This window comes from Coccinella septempunctata, chromosome 2, assembly GCF_907165205.1.
Source record: "Coccinella septempunctata chromosome 2, icCocSept1.1, whole genome shotgun sequence".
Classification (NCBI taxonomy): Eukaryota; Metazoa; Arthropoda; class Insecta; order Coleoptera; family Coccinellidae; genus Coccinella; species Coccinella septempunctata.
In genome coordinates, this window is record NC_058190.1 from 26,641,882 (window position 1) to 26,660,041 (window position 18,160).

The window sequence follows — 18,160 nt, forward strand, 5'->3', positions numbered from 1 at the left end:
TTTTATTCATAAATCCCCTAAGAAAACAAATATGAAGTTTTCATAATATATTTCTCAACTTGAAATAGAAGTATTTTGTAAATTTGTACAAACACAACAGAATATTAAAATATTTCACTTTAAAACATACAGCCTAGAAAAATACAACCCAACAGGTTATAAAAAACAAACTTCCAATAGATATTCGAAATTGGAAATTGCTCATAATATATTTTCAAATAGTATCAGTAGTAGATAAATAATTTGGTAAAAGTCAAGCATCCTTGAAAATATTTGATTAATCATAATTTGCAAAAATTGTATTGCTCCAAACAGAATTTATGTCACAAAACAACCAAACCATACGAAAGCGCGAAAAATTTCAAGATACATAATATATCGTCAACAATATCCGAAAAATTGTGCTGCATCTCAATTATGATCTTTCAATTAAAACTTTTCAAACATGGAAGAGTATTACAGAAGACTTCTGTTTGCAATCTAATGTAAATGGAAATCATAAAAATACTATAACTAAAAATAGTAACAAATATACTCTTGTAACAATGTAATTTATGGAATCTCATCATCACAACTCTAAATGAAGAATCTAAAAAATTAAATTATTGTCAATTGGTAATAAGGACGCTACCAATACCAAATTCAGAGTAAAATCACATCAAATTCAATAGTAGAATAACTCTGGAAAATTCTGTTCATAGGTAGGAACCGTAGGTTTCTTTTCCTCCTCTGAAGGACTTCTTGTTTCATTAGTACTCAACGATTTGAATATTTCATTTAGTTTATTCTGAAGTAAATCATGCTTTGGTTGAGTCCTTCGTATCAACTCAGAGAAAGTTGCTGTTCTGAATGTATGACTCAGATTTTTTCTTCTTTCTGCTTCAGCTTCCTTGCGAACCTCTGGTGGCTCAGTCAGAACCTTCTTCATACTCTCAAAAGTCAACTGTTCTTCAGGCACTTTCCTTTAGAGAAAAACATACTTCAAGACGATCTTTAGATATTTGAATATTACTGACCTTTGTACTCCAGGTGAACTGGCAGCACTATCTACTTCGTTGACTCCTGCCAGTTCTGTGATGCTACCTCTAGCTGTATCAATCCAACTATTTCTATGAGCGCCAGCGGCTACAATTCCAGGTCCACCAGCTCCATATGGTGAAGTTTGAAGAAGTCGAGAGGCATCTATTCCATGACTCTTAACATACTCGCAAACTGCCATCTGAAAATTCAAATATGATTTTTTTACTTAGTGAATCGAATATGTTGATTTCACCAATATGTTAACTTAAAATTTTATGGTTTACGAACTAGCATAAACTTCCAATCAAGTCAAACAATAAAATGAAAATCAACTCTGAAAGAAGTTAACATGCGTTAAAGAAAAAGGCTAAACTGTTTTGAGTGTAACACTTGGCTTCTAGTAACATATTGCAGTTGTGTCAAAATTGATAAAACTACAAGGCATATTTCTTGTAAAGTTTTAATTATTTATTATTTAATTACGCTAAAAATTGATGTTATTTTGATTGGATCAAGCTGTAGGTCAAGCTAAGCGCTACGTTTCTCTAAAAATTTCAAAGCCTACTAGACGACGATTTTTTATTGAATGCACGTTTTATCGATTTGCTCACCTGATCTATGAGTAAGTGCGGCACCTTTCCAGCACCTTCGCTATTACTAGGATAATGCACCATAAATTCAGGTAACAAATGTGGCGCTTCCTGCCTTCTAGCTTCTATGATTTGACTAGCATATTCCTCTAAGGATTTAAGGTTTGCAACATTTGAAATCAGCACCAAAAGACATACAACAAGTGCATGCAAGTTGAACTTCTGAGCAGTAGTTAGAGAGTTGTTTGTGAGGGCTAAGTTTTGAATTCTGAAAACAGTTTTGAATTAGAACAATTTCAACAAGGACAAAACAAATTTCTCACCCCAAAACAAGTTGCAACAAGTCAATAACAGTCTCACCACTGGAAAGTTCTACACACAATAATGCTAGCGTGGTATATATCGCTTCTATATTCTCAGGAGTATTTGTATCCATCTGCAAACTAGTGTAGAGTGCATCATATATTATTGGTCCATGTTTGTTGATGAAAATTAAATCTGGTCTTGAAGATTTTTCAATCACTAATTCAAGGTCTGCTATTTCTACGCTGAAAATTGAAATTGAAATTATGGCTAATACATCCATCCTTTCTCATATTTAATTCAATTTAAATGAAAATGTTTTATTTTCCTGTAATCTATAACTTACGTTGGTTTTGAGAGTTTATCCAAGTTGTGATGCCTATCAATCAAAGTGTGAAGTATTTTCTGCACTAATAATCTCATATCTGAGTCAGGAGCTAGTGACATTCTAAGTAAAGGTTCTAGGAATGATACAGGGAATGTTGTATTCAGATGAATTGTTTGATATTTGGTTCCAACCTTCAAAATAATAAATCTCAGTACTTGTTTTCAAGTTAATAACCCAACGACATACCTTGAGTAAACTTTTCAGTAGGATGCTTTGTAACAAGTTGTCAGCAGGTGTTTGGTTATCAACAAGCGGAAATGGTATTTTACTCATAATGAACATCATAATCTCGATTTTTTGATAATCTGGAAGATGGTTAGCGAATTCTCCCAGAGCATTAATGAGGGCTTCTTGATACTGTTTCTCCTCAGACTGTGATACACAGTTCCTGACTGAATCTCTTAAATGGCTCAATAGCGAGTTGATTATTTCTAGTACGGTTGGACCTATTGAGAGAATAAAACGTCATTGATATAAAATATGATGTTGAAGAACATGGCTTAAGAGGGATAGAGCATGGACTTAGGATTGCGAAGATCTAGGGTCCGATCCCTAGGCCAGACGTTATGGACTTGAAAATAAATTCATCTAGTCCAGTCGTTACGGACCAGCATTCGTTGTTGGGTTAAAAAGTGCTGTATCTGCCTCGGAATCGTATTCGAATATAGTGAGAAACTTATCGGGTTTGTTGGTCAATGTATAAGAATGATCTTAAAACCTCACTAACTAACTTCACTATATTATTATTCTTGGTCGATACTTTATTGGAATCGTATTCGAATAGTTCGAATTATTCAGTCTAATGCTGAGTGACAGAAAATATAACACGCAGTGTTAATTAACGTATTACAACAATTTTCTGTTTTCATGTGCCTTAGGCTGATCGGCCACCGAATGCGAAGTAAAGATACGCTGCGCTTAGCGCAGTCAACTTCGAAACCGAAACAAAGGTTGTCAAAGGATGGCCGGCCACCGAATGCGAAGCGGAGCGAGCTGAATAGATTGACGTAGCTTGTCACCGCTTTGATTCGTCCGGTTTTCGGTTTTCTATAGCAACGCACCGCTTCACCTACCACAATAACTAGAAATATGAAGAATTGTATCGATGTAACTGACTGCTCTTATAGTTGTTCTGCTTTTCATTCGTAAGTTACGAATCTGTAGCGTACGATCGATCTGTAAGTTTCAGATTGACAGATTCGTAAATAATGGAATTCTGGAAATGTTTCTGTCACTATCTCATTGACAGTGTCACTTTTGAACTACTTATCGTAAATACTTACGGATTCCTGTAAGCTACAGACCACTAAAAACCGTCCAGAATTGCAATTTTCCTGTAAGCTTATGAAAAGTTACAGATTGGCTTACGGATGAAAGCAGAATACCACCATTAGCTTCGCTTCGCGATCGGTTGCCGGTTTCCTCAGCTCCACTTAGCTCAGCTAAGCTTAGCACTGCTCAGCTTCGCCCAACGTCGCATTCGGTGGCAGGTGCTGACCCTAAGCCTAGTTGCACACACACCGATTTTGGACGGCCGATTTTATATCGGTCGTACAAATTCCAATAGCAAACCACGTGTGGGAACGGAACCTTGCACATACGCCGACCACTGATCGGTGACGGTAAAATGCCGGTGAGAAACCGTCCAATACCGGGATGTAGTGGCGTACGTGACTAGGTATATGTTTGTACAAGCACCGATTGTTTACCATTGAACTCAAGAAGGAGTTCTTTCTTGAGTTCAATGTTTTTTACCGGCCATTTCAGTCGACTTTAGTTGGCTGATCGTTTGGACGGTAAAAATCCGGTTAGTGTGCTAGCAACTGCTACCGATAAAATATCGGCCGATTTTATTCCGGGCCGTCCAAAATCGGTGTGTGTGCAACTAGGCTAAGGGTTAGACAAGTAATCGAAATGTACTTTGTCTTTCACCCTTGCACGACCATCAGGCATGCTCAAACACAATATGGATACACCACTGAGACAATGTTCTTCGTACCAAGGCTATTTGATTGCTTCGGTTACAGGGTATGACAGGTAGGACAAACTGAGTCTAAGTAAGTCCAAAACTGCTGATCCGTCGATCAACCATTCACATTACAATTGGCATGCCGTGTTCTGCAAAACATTGGTCCGCAATTGACTTTGTGGACGTGAAACGGTCCTGTAGTCAAAAGCCTGAGTCGGCGACTAGAGGAGGACTAGAGGAGAGATTTGTCAGAAGAATATGGTCTTTCTTCTCAGAAGAACCTCAACCTCTTCGTTTAGTGCCTTGTTTATTCCACCCGACAACAATCTATTATCGTATTCATACTTCTGTGTATCCTCATTCTCCCTAATGGAGAAACTAGCTTCGCGTCGCCCTCTATTCTCTGTGAGAACAGACAATAACACAAAAATCTTAGACGATATGGTTGGAAAACTGATCGTTTCTTGAAATTCTGTTTAATGAATTCTTTGATACTGGGTGTTCTGCTTTCTATGCCTATGCTACTCAGTATATCAATTCGCATATTCAAATAATACAATAATTCGTTAAAGCAAAGAATTTCTATGAGTAAAGAAGGTTTGAATTTAAGCTGCATTCGTAGTCAATTCGATGGCCGAGTGGCACTTCAGCACGTAAGCAAATGGCGTTCACTGAACCATTCATAATGAAATTCAAGTCTAGCAAGTAAGTCGAAGTCGGCAAAATTTCTTGCAAGCTGAAAACTTATCGCTTCGGCATCCCTGCCGAAATTCCCGTTCCGTGTCGGATATGGATCATGCGCAATGCTTATGTTTATGTCAGTTAAATGTGCAACTCCTACGAGTATTTTGTCCGAAGTATATTGGAAATGGTAAATTTCGTGCGAACTTCCGTGCAGAAGCTCCACTTGGCCAGCGAATTAATTACACTTCACCAAACTGGTACACGCCTTGTAAATAGTGGAAATGGACAAACAAAATGAAGTACAAAACTCATTATATTCCATACCAGACAGCACAACTCAGTTCTTTGTAATTAAATGTGACATCTGACAAATAATTGTCTACACTTCCTGGAAAAACAGGTTTCCCGGTACATTTATTTTTCCCTCGGCTGTTTGCAGTCTCATGCAATACCCAGGAAGCCGAAAATGGCCGATAACGAGTCACCGAATTTAAATTCAAAACGTGAAAATGGACCAATGAAAAACTAAATTAGATGTATACCGTAACAACGAAGTGTATCAACAAGAGAATTCACTTTGTCATTTTTGACAGTCCCTTTTCAAAGCCCTTGACTGTTTCCTGGTTTAGTGGACGAAAACGAAAGCATATGTTCGTTCTGTTTGCAACTCGCAATTTGTTTAGTCGCACAGATTTCTCATTTTCTCATTTGAATGTAGTGAATTCTGACCGCATATTGCTGGTACGTAGCGTCTCTTCAGTTTAAAATCTCTATCGAACGAAAGAGGAGCAGACAGACCGGTTTCTGGCTTGTCAGTCTTCATTAGTACCCCATAACTCAGACGACAAAATAAAGTAGGCAGCGACTACAAGAAGTGTAGACAATTCTTCACCAGATTTTATATGAAGCTCATTACTAAGAATTAAGATGTGCCTTCTAGCGTGTATTAGAACCTTTGAACATAATTTTGGTTCACACGCTTCGCGATAGTTTTATCGGATGAAGCGGTTCCTCGATTTGAGGTTAGGAGGGCATTGTGAAAAGGTGTTATTCTTTCACGCACTCAATATGATTCCCATTGTAACAATAGCATATTACATATGCGAACGTATTTTTCTTTCATGGAATATATTGTACATTAGTAATTTAGTTTTCATCTGATTCATTGAGAAATCTGAAGAGACTAATGATCTAATGATTAGATTCCACTTATAGCTCTTTGAAATTAGCCATCCCCCTGGCTACACCTCATTTACCCGCTTCAAACATTGGCCACGGATCTGAATTTACGAATGTATAGAGAAAAAGTGCTTCTATTGGTGAAACTCTGACGAAAATGCAGGATTTCCTTTACCGAATAAGACCCCCTCTACTTTCATTCCACTATTCCTCGCCGTTTAGGGCAATAAAATCAATGAGTTTCAGTGCAGCACCATAACCAAAGTCACTTTCAGAAATAACGTAAAACTTAAGCACAACAGCAATAAGAAGCATGTTTCTTATTCACTTACCAACACTTTCACCAGCCGCAATAGCTATGATTTTAGATAATACTGCAGCTATGCTTGTTCTTATTGAGGCGCTAGATTTGCAGTTTTCGTCCAAATGTGCCATCAGAGATTCAACAACAGTGTAGGAATATTGAGCTTGTATTGAAAACATTATAATCCTGAATGTGTGAATGGCGAATTGGTTGGGCACCCAGAGCTCATGCAAATCGAAATGCCTGTAATATAACAGTTGTTATGAATGAGCTTTCCCAATGATAATTTTTTTTTAGTGCACGTTTTGTGGCATAGAGATTCCTGAAACAATTTTTTTCAGAAAAGTTCAACAGAATTTGAAACAAGACAATATTATGGATTGATTGGTTCAAGGACAGACTTCTTATTTTCCAGTAGTATGTAGCTCAATACTTCTTTTACTTCCAATTTGGAAGTGAAATACATACCTCAAAACCGGTTTCAATACTGTCCTTATATGACCAAAAGATGCCCTACCCACAAGCTCCCTCATACAAGTTTCAGCCAACATTGGCGGATCATCCTCATCCTCTGTAGGATTTTCATTAGGCGTTTCATTCGAATGAAAACCGGATTCCTGAAAATATCGATAAAAATTAACTTCCGAATATTTCTTCCTTATACTGAAGATTACCTGCATATTGAATAATAAACTAGGTACTATTTTATCCATGTGTATGGGTTCCCAAATATTTTCTACCAGTTCGTCTGATACCGTTTTCCTAACTACCGCTTGCAAACCCTTGATACCAGCTACCCGTATTTTATTCTTCTTTTCCCCCTCTTCGCCGCTGTGACACATCGCTGAAAACTTACTGACGAAAAAATCATAACGTCTATGATAAGAAGGGGTGTCTTCTTCGATATTCGCGAATTTCACAAACTGAAAAAGAAAATATTTTCACTGCCGTTTTATATGCTTCAATATTCAATTCAATGAGAGTATTATTTCAATTTTTACCAGAGCTGCTAAAACCTTTGTCACAGAAACAGAAACAAAGTGGAACAATGCGAAGAATGACTCAAATTTAATATATTTGCCTAACGCCACCGCTAACTACTTGAACCCGAATTAACTTCAGAAGTATTCCGTCGCACTACAAAGGTTTGTTACACGATAAACATTCTTTCAAATGAGCAGATATCAGGCGCCAGACTGCTCGGTGCTTTTCCATGTAAAAAGTGCTCGCTCAGAATCTCACAAACACTGTTTTTGCATTTAAATTGGCTATTAGCATAAATTTTCTCTAGAGTTCATGAATATCAATTTCAATTCCCATACTTGAGAAATGGAATCCAGTAATTCAATACTTCATTTTCGATACAAGGTACCTACGTCCAGAAGTAGTAATGAATTCCTGGTTCCTGATATTTATTTCATGAAATAATAATGACTAAATCCTTACTCTTCATAAAAATTTTCGAACCGAGTATCAATAAGGGAACAATAGGAAAAACAATTATCTGATTTTGATACAGTGGCAAGAAGGCGATAAAGGACAACAGAACCTTGAGGAGGAGAACATCCACAATTTTATGTTAGTGCGACACTTCACCTTTTATGAAAGAGTATTAATCAACCCAATTTCTATAAGAAGGTTGAGGTAATCTTATAAAGATACAGTTGTTTTTTATCGGATAATGGTAATTTCAAAAATCTCTCTGATTTTGAGTCTCTGTAATTTCCCAACGAAAAGGATGAGGACAAAACCAACTGCATCGAGTATTGAATTTCTCAAGGAGAATTGAACACAGTCATCAAGTGCAATAGTGGTGGCAATACTATTTTTCAGGAGACAAATATAGTATATTCAGAGTGGGCAAAATTCGTTGTCTACTGAGGGGATCTCGAGAACGATAGCAGCTAGAAGAAAACGGATGACACATTCTCGAGCTCTTTTTTCCTGACTAATCCAAATCTGAAAGGCCTATCATTTTTATATTTGAAGTAATAATCAAAAACTGAGATTTTGACGATTCCGAAAAGTTCTCATAACTTTTTTGTCTTTGAAGTTATAGATCTGAAACTTGAACCTTCTTAGGCACTTTCATACGTAGAATCTACTGACAAAAGTTTTTTTCCCAATTCAAAAATGACAAATTCAATAAAAGTTTGCATTAAAAAAATGGAAGTTCACCTAATAATTCGAAATGAAAAAAATATTTCGAGGTCGTCAGTGGACTCTACGTAAAAAAGTGTCTGTAGAAGGTTCAAGTTTCAGATTTGTAACTTCGAAGACAAAACGGTTATGAGAACTTCACGACATTGTGAAACTCAAAAACGAAGTATCGTAGGAGGCTGCGGTTTTCACCATTCTTTGTTTCTCCGAAGAAGAGCTCGGAATGTGTCATCCGTTTTTTTCTAACTGCTATAGTTCTCGAGATCCTTTCAGTAGACAACGAATTGTGCCCACCCTGTACATAGTCAGTTAGTTATTAAATTGTATGTTTTGGCACAAAAGTTGAAATTATTTTAACTTATATTCTTTACAACTTCACCCATATTATTGTATATTGGTAAAGTCGACGATTTATGTCGATTAGTGGATTAGCTAATTAGCGGGATTAGCTTCAGTTAAAATGGATTGTCTCTGTGCTTTGTGGTTTCTTCATCCTCCTTACTTCTCTTCATAAACAAAGCAGATGTCAATGTTAGAAACAGTTTGTTTGAATTTTAATCTGAGTTTAAGGAGTTTATCACCGTTTGGTGAAATTGAATTTAAGAGAAAGCTGAAAACCAATATAAGTAATATATTAAATTAAATTAGTTATGGAAGTTGGAAGTGCTGAAGTGGTTTTCACGAGTTAATGAATGAGAAGTAAATTATTCAAATTTATTGCACGACACCGCCTACTTTTAGGATAGCTACGCCACTGCGACCCAATGTGACGTAGCGTGTGGCTACACCTATGTGACCCCGTTTTCTTTCGATCACTCATTGCGCCTCATTTATACATCCCCTCGCTACCCAACTTACTTCTGTAAAGTAACGTTTACCTGAGCGTTTAGTAAACGTCACAAAACTTAATTTTCCCAAGTTTTTTCGGTAATTTCCTATAGGTCTATAGGCTGAGATTGTTTGTTACCTGGGCAATGTCCGATTATTCGACAATAAGAGCATTTTTCGGACCCTCTAAATACGATCATCTTCTTCCCTCTTGCACACAGAAAAATGCGGCACTGGTGCAGGAAAGTAAAATGAGTGAATGAAAGTAATTAAAAACGAAAGGAATAGAAAAAACTGATTCTCTTCGATATTTACTCGATCTTAATGAAAAGATTTTTCTGTTCCTATACATTTTATAGTTGATAATACATAGCTGAAGTTCCACACATTTTTCATGAATTGTTTGATTTCTTATAATTTTTCAGTCTTCCCTTCAATGCTTATAATGCGGAATTAGACGATACGACACAGAAAATAAGAACATTTGATTTTCGTTAACATTTAAAAAAATGACATTTCCGACCTCATCTAAATATAAGCCATATTTTGGCGATTAAGCGTCTTAATCGATGTCTTAAAGCGTCTTTAAGCGTGACGTCATCAATTTTGTTGTCGCAAAAATAGAATATCGCTGATGGTTGAGTCATCTGTCGTTGTCATTAGACAGCGAATCGAATTGTGAATTTTTCAATTTCTGTTCTTTGGCTATTATTTGAAAAATATTTATTTATTCTAAATGATAATGCAGAAACTGCATTATTGGCAATAAAAGCACTCTTCCCTAGTAGGAATTCAAATCAAATTCGATACAAACAACATATTCTCCCTTCTTCTTTATATTACCTCTTTCCGCTTAAGACGACACAGGCCAAAGACAAGATGACTCTATGACACAGGCGCTCTCCACAGACCGCCAGGTTCCGCTTAAAGCGTCTTAAAGACTGACGTCAAGACTTATTCGCTTGAATAGCACCGCTTAAAGACGCATCACGCGTCTTAATCGCGAAAATATGGCTTTATATAATTGACATTTTCAACATTTGCACATCAACACAAACTCACCGACTGCGTCGCCAAAATCTGTAATTCCGGTTCTGTAGATTCGAGTAATTTTTGTATCATTTTCAGAAAGCTCTCAACGAACAAATTGAGTGTCGGTGCGTGGCAGGCCATAAGCAGTTGATCCATAGCTTCCATGGCGATGACGACAAAACTGAAATACATAATAAAGCCTTTACATTTCCGAACTTCAGTTCAATCACCTGATATTGATTTTTGGATGAATGAAAATGGGCGGAAATCACTTTCTTTTGCATTTGGTCATCTATTTAATCGATACTTCCGTGGAGATAGATATCTGGAGAGGAACAACGCGTGCAATTATGAAGGATTGATTGAAACCAAGATATTTTTCAACAAATTCAAACCGAACCGCGTTCCAATAACAACACATCTCTTGGGGATGAACGCTTAAATAATCCGGAAAAACGGTAGCTCAGCAGAAATAGTCATAAGAGTGTTCTGTTTTTTTATAAGAATACAAATAACTCATAAACCATTGAGTTTTCACCCAAGGTGTGGTATAAACTGTTGAAATAGGAATCAAAAACTGTGCATGCCATTTGAAATAAGAAAGTAGTAGTATGTTTCCGGTATAACAGGAATTCGCAAATTGAAAATATTTTTAAGGGAATGTTTATTGTCGAAAACCCCAACATGCAAATTTTGAGCACAAAATTATGATTAATTTTTTATAAACGTTTAATAGGCCATCGAGGCGAATCACCTTGTATAACGTCGCGAATTTGGAAGTTCGTTGTTCCCTGGCACATGAGACTTCCATCATGTACTACCATTAAATTTCCACAGGCAAAAAGATTCGTCATGCTTTAACCAACCTACACCAGAAAGTTAACACTAGCTAAGCTCTGAAGACAGGAGAGTGTCTGTACTAATATCTTTTGTACCACATGGGAAAATCAACAGATAAGGCATGAAAAGGTCAGAAAAGTTAACAGCTGAACACATAGTAGGGTGACCGGCCTTCGAACTACAGTAGGGCCTCGATAATCCGGACGCCCGCTTGTCAGGTGATCGCTGTAGTCCGGCGGGCAATGAGGTTCGTGGGGGAGGTCGGTGGACAGTGGGCTAAAGTGCGAAAATTATAAACAGAAAAGTTTTTCAAGAAATATGAACAAATGTCTTATTTTAACTTACTGTTTTTCCTATATGGTTGTAATTTGAACATGTACATTATTGTCTTTATGCTTTAATTCAAAAATTTATTTGAAGAAAGTAAGATTAAATATTTGCTTTATTGAATTAATAAGGCATACTATAATTCGAAAGCCTTGATCCACAAAGGGTCTTGTTTTTGCCTCTCCGGATTAACGAGGACCTACTGTAAACATATAAGAAGGTCTCTGTATCCTCATGAGGTAACGACCAAGGTTCCAAAGGATTCATCTATTGATTGATTGATTGATGGTTTCCTTAGGACGGAATAGGTAGGGTAGTGGAGGAAAAGATTTATGTGGTCCTAGTTCTGAAAGGCTGAGCTTCTAACTAAGACTCTAAAGGAAAGAAAATGTGAGAAATCTTCATAATATTCATTCCAATCAATAATTCTTCAAATAAAAAGGAAATATATAGAAGCGAATGGAAATATAAATATTTCCAATAAAGAGTACGCAGTATTCATTGAATTATCCAAACTGTGAATGTTCAATTCAGACTCATCCTGTAGACTTCTTTCATTCTGACCATTCTCAAGAATAAGGCGAATCAGAAACCAATAAATGGGAGCAACTGATGAAAACCTCAGTTAGTATTACTGTGAATTGGCAAGCAGGCTAAACACATGTTGGACATCCAGTACTGTGTATACAGGGTGTTTCCTAATTGAATGTCAATATTTATAGGGGTGATTTTTGGGCCCATTTTAAGAAAAAAACTTCATATGAACATATGTCCTAAACGTCTTACCTCTTGAGATACAGGGTGGTATTATTTAGACAGTCAGTGGCACGCCACTGACTGTATTCAACTATGAGTATATTTGATCTCTTGAATTATTTTAGCCCGACGCACGGGTTTCATAAAAAAAATAAAATCCACGTATGTCTGCATGGTGATATTGTCATATGTATGTATTAGGGATATTGTTATGATCATGCAGATAACCGGTTTTTATTTTTTTAAGCGGAAACCGTGAATCGGATTGAAAAAAGTCAAGTCATTTTTATTTCAGGAAAAATCTGTGGCGTACCATCAATGTCTGCCAAAATAGGTAGGTCAAATTACGTACGAACGCCACTGGTGGAAATTAAGAAAAAAGAGATACATTAAAAAATGCCTCTTGATTCATATTATAAATGTATGACAAATTTCATTAGAATATTTGAAGTGGTATTGTAGATGTTGATAATAAATGATTTATTTTTGTGAACTTTACCACCCAGTATCTCAAAAGGTAAGACGTTTAGGACATATGTTCATATGAAGTTTTTTTCTTAAAATGGGCCCAAAAATCACCCCCATAAATATTGACACTCAATTAGAAAACATCCTATATAATATTTTCTTGCTGTTAAACAGAAAATATCTCGAAACCTCTATTTTTAAGTACCACAGATCATCACTAGATTGAAGTGGATTTAAAAAAATATGAGGTGGAAAGGTCGTTCAGATAGGAAACTCCTACTTACAAAATCTAGGGAAAAATGAAGCTACAACAACTAGCAATAGAAACTAGAGTAGAGAAGACCATTTTGATACATTTTTAACAAAATATCGTGAGCCTATTATCCTGCCTCGTGTGTTACGATATTTTAACAAACCCATGTCTGAACCCATAAAAAATGAACACTTGTATAAAACACGAGCACAAACTTATCCTTATGCTTTCTATATATCCTCGTCATGACTTTTGCTCAATAAGAGATATTTTGACAGGACAGAAATGGATATTTATTTCATTGACACTGAGGTTGTTGGATTCAGTACTCATAATTATTTCAATTCAGCAATATTCAAATTTCGAAATAACTTTTCAGAAAAATGGAAATGTAGGATTCTCTTCTAGCAGTTGGTTGGCTGATGAGGAGGCTAATGACCACCAGGGTGCTCCTAGAATTGCTTGAAAATAAAAAAACCTCATCTAAGAACGAGTAATTAGGGGCTTATTAAGATTCCAAAGAAAATCAATCAGCAATTGAATTTGCAGAATGTGAATGATTGTTATGATAAAAACAATACTCTACAATAAGGCTTTAAAAAATGCTTGCAACTGCTCATTAACAGCTAATAAAAAAGCCAAACTCAACTTACCCATATTTTTTTCTATAAATATCTCTAGCCGCCTTTTGATACATATATTCCCCAATTCTGTCCAGTTTCTCTGGAGAACTGAGGGAATAAAATGTAAGTTTTTCCATATTCGATTTAACCAATCCATCTTGGGGATACACTGGAAAGATGTTGTCCACCAAACGTTTATACCTTGGCCGGAAAGCACTGCAGCAACCGCAGCAACCTTCAAAAATTTCCATATTAAGAAATCAATATTTTTTTATGTAGAATTTTGTACGAATAAATATGACTAATCCAGCTGATATGATAAGTATATACCTGTACACATCTTACTAGATTATCCAACTCAGTGGAGTTAATGATAATAGCCGTTTTTTCGTCCTACATATAGAAGTTGAGGATCGAAGTATTTATGAAATTGGTCAATAGCTGTTGATAAAATTATACAAGGATACAAATATAAACCGCAAAATTGATTTTTACCACTGACGGTTTCTGTCAACCTGCTGATGTCAAATTTGACGTTACCGATTATATGAACTACAATACATTTGGGCTATTTTCATAGTTCAAACAAACCAAAAGCATTAAAGAAGAAAGTTACAAGGTGTACCCATTAATTAACTGGGACAAAATAGAAACTGCGATAGGAGTTGCAAGAGAATAAGAAAAGTTGGAGATTTGTATACTTTTCTTGAAACTTGTTTTGAGTTCTCCCTTTTAATATCTGGAACACAGGGAATATAGCTTGTAGAAAATGCTTCAGCGTTAGATTAAGCTATGCGCTATATATGCAATTTTTTTTCCAGAAGAAAAGTTCCGAATAAGGAGTTTTTGTGAGAACAATTCTGCAGATTGTAATGAGGTAATTATACATTCATTCTTAATGTGCCAATATCATTTTTGTTAGGCAACATTGGTTAAAAAAATATCTGTATCTGCCAAAAAGTCTTATTGAATTGAAGCTTTTCCTACTATTTTCGTATTATGTCTTGTGTTCAGATCTGAGGTGAGAAACATAGTTTCAAGAAAAAAGGAAGCCCTTTCCAAAATATCCTTCACACTCAGTATTTACGATTCCACCCTGGGCCTGTATAGGACGAAAATGTGACTTTATGGAGTTCATAAAAAGTCAAAACATTTTTGGTTTTTCAAATCAGCCGAATCAGCGCTATATATGTTATACTCTCTATAATGCAGAATGGTCTTAGGGTAATTAGGTACGTATTTTTAACAATATGTGCATGAATTCACTTCAGAAAATAAATGAATTCCAAAATATGCGATGAACATAATTATTAACTTTTATGCATACTGATTGAAGGTCCAGTGTTCTGGATCTCGCTGCTTTTGGTACAGAAATGTAGTTATTATTATTAATCATTATAAAATTGATGTTTCTCGTTCATCCTTGAATTCAATTGATTTGTTTTGAAACTCCAAACCTTTAAGAAGGAATTCTGAAAATCATGCTGAAAACCTAATCGAATGTATGTCATTTAGCTCGGAAGGACAAACAAACACAAATCCAATTTTCTAGAACAAATGTTGTTATGAACAACTTTTTAGATATACCTACAATTTCGTTCCTGCCGTTTTTTTTTATAGATAGTGATTAGCGATAAATATCAATAGAGACTAGACTTCCAGCATACAAATTATTGACGACTTACAATACTCCACAGATTATACAGAGAGTAATCTCTGTAATTTGCGCAATAATCTTTAGTATCTTCTTTTCTAACTGAAGGTAGAACTGGTCGAAATAACTTTCAAAATAACAAAAGTGAAAAATATAACAAATGATTACTGAAATAGATCCTAATACCCTAAATCATTTTTTGTTTTAATTATCGCATAGCAATGAGAAAAACTTATCTCGTGATGACCGACTCAACCATATTGTTACATTAAGGATATTGGCTCGTTTGATTTTTACGTGGGAATGAAAATTTTTCTCTTTATATTTAGTTACGATTTTATGATATGGCTCATTTCGATACCAACTGACAGAAAAAGACTCAAGACACAAGTGTAAAAAAACAGAATATTAGTTCAAAATCTCACCAATAAAATTCGTCCAAATTATTCAGAAATTTTTTCGGATTGATCATCACAATATTCTTTTTGTTCGAACCCTCCAATAATCGTCATAAAAATGGAGTGAAATAGGGTAACAATAATAGCACTTTGTCAACAAAAGCACTTTCAATAAACTGTCTCAATTTTCTACACTGTTTTCACCCCAAAATCGCACGATACAACAATTTTTTCAAGTGACCTGATGCATCTAATCAGATAGACTCGGAAGTACTGAACCATTCATTGTCCAGCCATATGTTCATGTATGGTTTCATTTTTCTGATGCCGAAGTTACCTACAGTCACGTTTTTGAGATTTAATGAAATTCTGTCGAAATTCTAGGGGTTGTAGCTCAGCCATCTTAAATATTTTATACAGACAATTTCTGGGGAAATGGCTTATTTTGATGACTTCTTCCATCTGTCCAAAAAATCCTCACCCTCGAAAACACCCGTATATGTAATAAGACATAAGACTAATAAGTGTAAAATAAATTCAGGTATTTTTCAATCGCTAATTCCGTATTTGACAATCAGCTGTTTACGACCAAAGTATTACACGAGTGTAGTATCAGAGATTACCTAACTCCTCTTTGTAATATCTTTGATTGATAAGAACCAGGCTTAACAACCTTCTTTCTTCTTCTACAAAACTGGCTGAAAGGTCACCAATTGACCTTGGGACCGACTGCAGTCTCTATGTTTACCTTGACCTTGATAACCTATTTCGGTTCATGACACATATATAGACCAATACTTCCAGTCCACAGAAAACACCCCTTGATTTACTTTATGATCCAGGGCTATGAGCTAATACAAAATTGGATTTATCCGTAGAAAAATTACAATGACTCTAACAAGTGTCAGCTGTTATCTTTATAATCTTAAAGGCTAATTGGTCTTTGAGTTTGAATGCGTGTTTTGTTGTTTTAATAAACTAAAGGTCATCCATTCAGGTGCCGAACTCGCTCACCGCTGCTTGCCACATAAAAAAAAAATTCGAGAGTAAAAATCCACTCGAGTTAAAAACGTGTACCTACAGGACTGTAAGATAAAGTTTTAACGCTGCTCGAAAAAATTGAGGGCTATCTGGAGAAAATTTTATGAGGAACATTTTTATGCCACTTTTTTGTCAAGCACAAAATCTTGTTCAGTTGTTTGTATCGTTATTTTACACATAGCTACTGAGTTTCAATATAATTTTTTGGTTGTTCAATATTGAGAACAAATTTCAGATGGATATATAACTTCGAATTAATAACATTACATTGAAAATTTTTTATTCCTTCTACAGTTATAGTGTTCAAGGCCGGCAGACGGACATAATTGAATAGTACAATTTCTTAATCAATATTTCATGACCATTTCCAGCTAGAACAAATAAATCTATAGATATGATATTTGGTATTTGGTCAAAATGATAAAACTCTCGTTTCCAAGAACAAGTGCTCGAAACCAAATTCCCTAAACTGTTTTTGCTGTATACGTTCAAAACCAGCGATGTATAACAATTTAATTCTTGTTCTAGTATGGATTATGTCTATTCAGTTTTTGAATAATTATATTCTTTCCACTATCGTGGCACAGGGGCATAGGTTCTTCTCTCTATCTTTCATTTCGAGATGCCTTCACTTTACACTGTACACCCTGTATCGTGCAGGAAAACGATAAAAAAGTGATATAAAATTTTCCATTTTTCCGCTTTAGTCCAATAAGTATTTCGATAATGTTCTATCGTAAATTTGAATGCAGTGATTAAATCATTCCACCTCGTGCCAATATTTTAAAGGGTCATTAAGATTACGTAATAGGGAGAGATACGATTTATAGTTCGAAGTTCACCACTAGTTGATCGATGTAAAAAAGAAGGTACTTACATCCAGCATCCGAACACTTTTGAATGAAACTGTCAGCAACATCCCTCACCTCACCACAATTGAAGCAGCTGGAGAGCAGTGACATGATTGTTATAATTTAATTTTTCACATTTCTTAGATCATTTGTTACGTATTTCCATTTTTCGCGTAATTACATGTACCTGCAATTATTATGCGTTATTAAAAAGCAATCGTACTCTGATCGCTCATGGCTAAAACCTTACACTTGTTGAACTTTGCTACCATGAGTTTTCAAATCATTTACCATTGTTCCGTCCGTATTATCACATGAGTGGCATCAAGTTTTCATTTCATTCAAACGTTAGACTTGGGATGTTCTTATTGATTACACTTAATTCAATTAACCTTAATGTTTGCGGAGCTTCTTCCAGGTTGGAGGGGGTGAGGATATTTTTCGAAAAGGAAAATGGAACATTTTCATTTTCAAAATTGGGATAGACGTTCT

The 18,160-nt window shown here is 35.6% G+C and overlaps 1 protein-coding gene across 4 annotated transcripts; it reads right to left on the reverse strand.

Moving 5' to 3' along the window:
- Window positions 1-34: 34 nt before the first annotated feature.
- Window positions 35-18,160, reverse strand: LOC123306288 (protein EFR3 homolog cmp44E). 4 transcript variants are annotated; one of them, XM_044888199.1, is made up of 13 exons: window positions 17,919-18,156; window positions 17,695-17,855; window positions 13,755-13,959; window positions 10,488-10,638; window positions 7,112-7,360; window positions 6,906-7,054; window positions 6,466-6,680; window positions 2,488-2,747; window positions 2,260-2,432; window positions 1,934-2,158; window positions 1,632-1,878; window positions 1,017-1,219; window positions 35-962 (listed from the first exon to the last, which is right to left on the reverse strand). In XM_044888199.1, exons 2-13 carry the CDS (start codon window positions 17,777-17,779, stop codon window positions 665-667), a joined length of 2,460 nt encoding a protein of 819 aa, XP_044744134.1. In that variant the 5' UTR covers window positions 17,780-17,855; window positions 17,919-18,156; the 3' UTR covers window positions 35-664. The 4 variants fall into 4 exon arrangements, with proteins under 4 accessions (XP_044744134.1, XP_044744132.1, XP_044744133.1 ...); XM_044888197.1 differs by having other exon boundaries at window positions 6,906-7,360; window positions 17,919-18,160; XM_044888198.1 differs by lacking the exon at window positions 17,919-18,156 and having other exon boundaries at window positions 6,906-7,360; window positions 17,695-17,878.

What these genes read in the sequence shown, in the direction of transcription:
- LOC123306288 (XM_044888197.1), bottom strand. Translation starts at nt 17,779, where the DNA reads ATGTCACTGCTCTCCAGCTGCTTCAATTGTGGTGAGGTGAGGGATGTT. An exon ending in GTATTGAAACCGGTTTTGAG is followed by an intron (nt 6,681 to 6,905) that starts GTATGTATTTCA and finishes GTTATATTACAG; the next exon opens with GCATTTCGATTTGCATGAGC. An exon ending in TGCGGCTGGTGAAAGTGTTG is followed by an intron (nt 2,748 to 6,465) that starts GTAAGTGAATAA and finishes TTCTCTCAATAG; the next exon opens with GTCCAACCGTACTAGAAATA.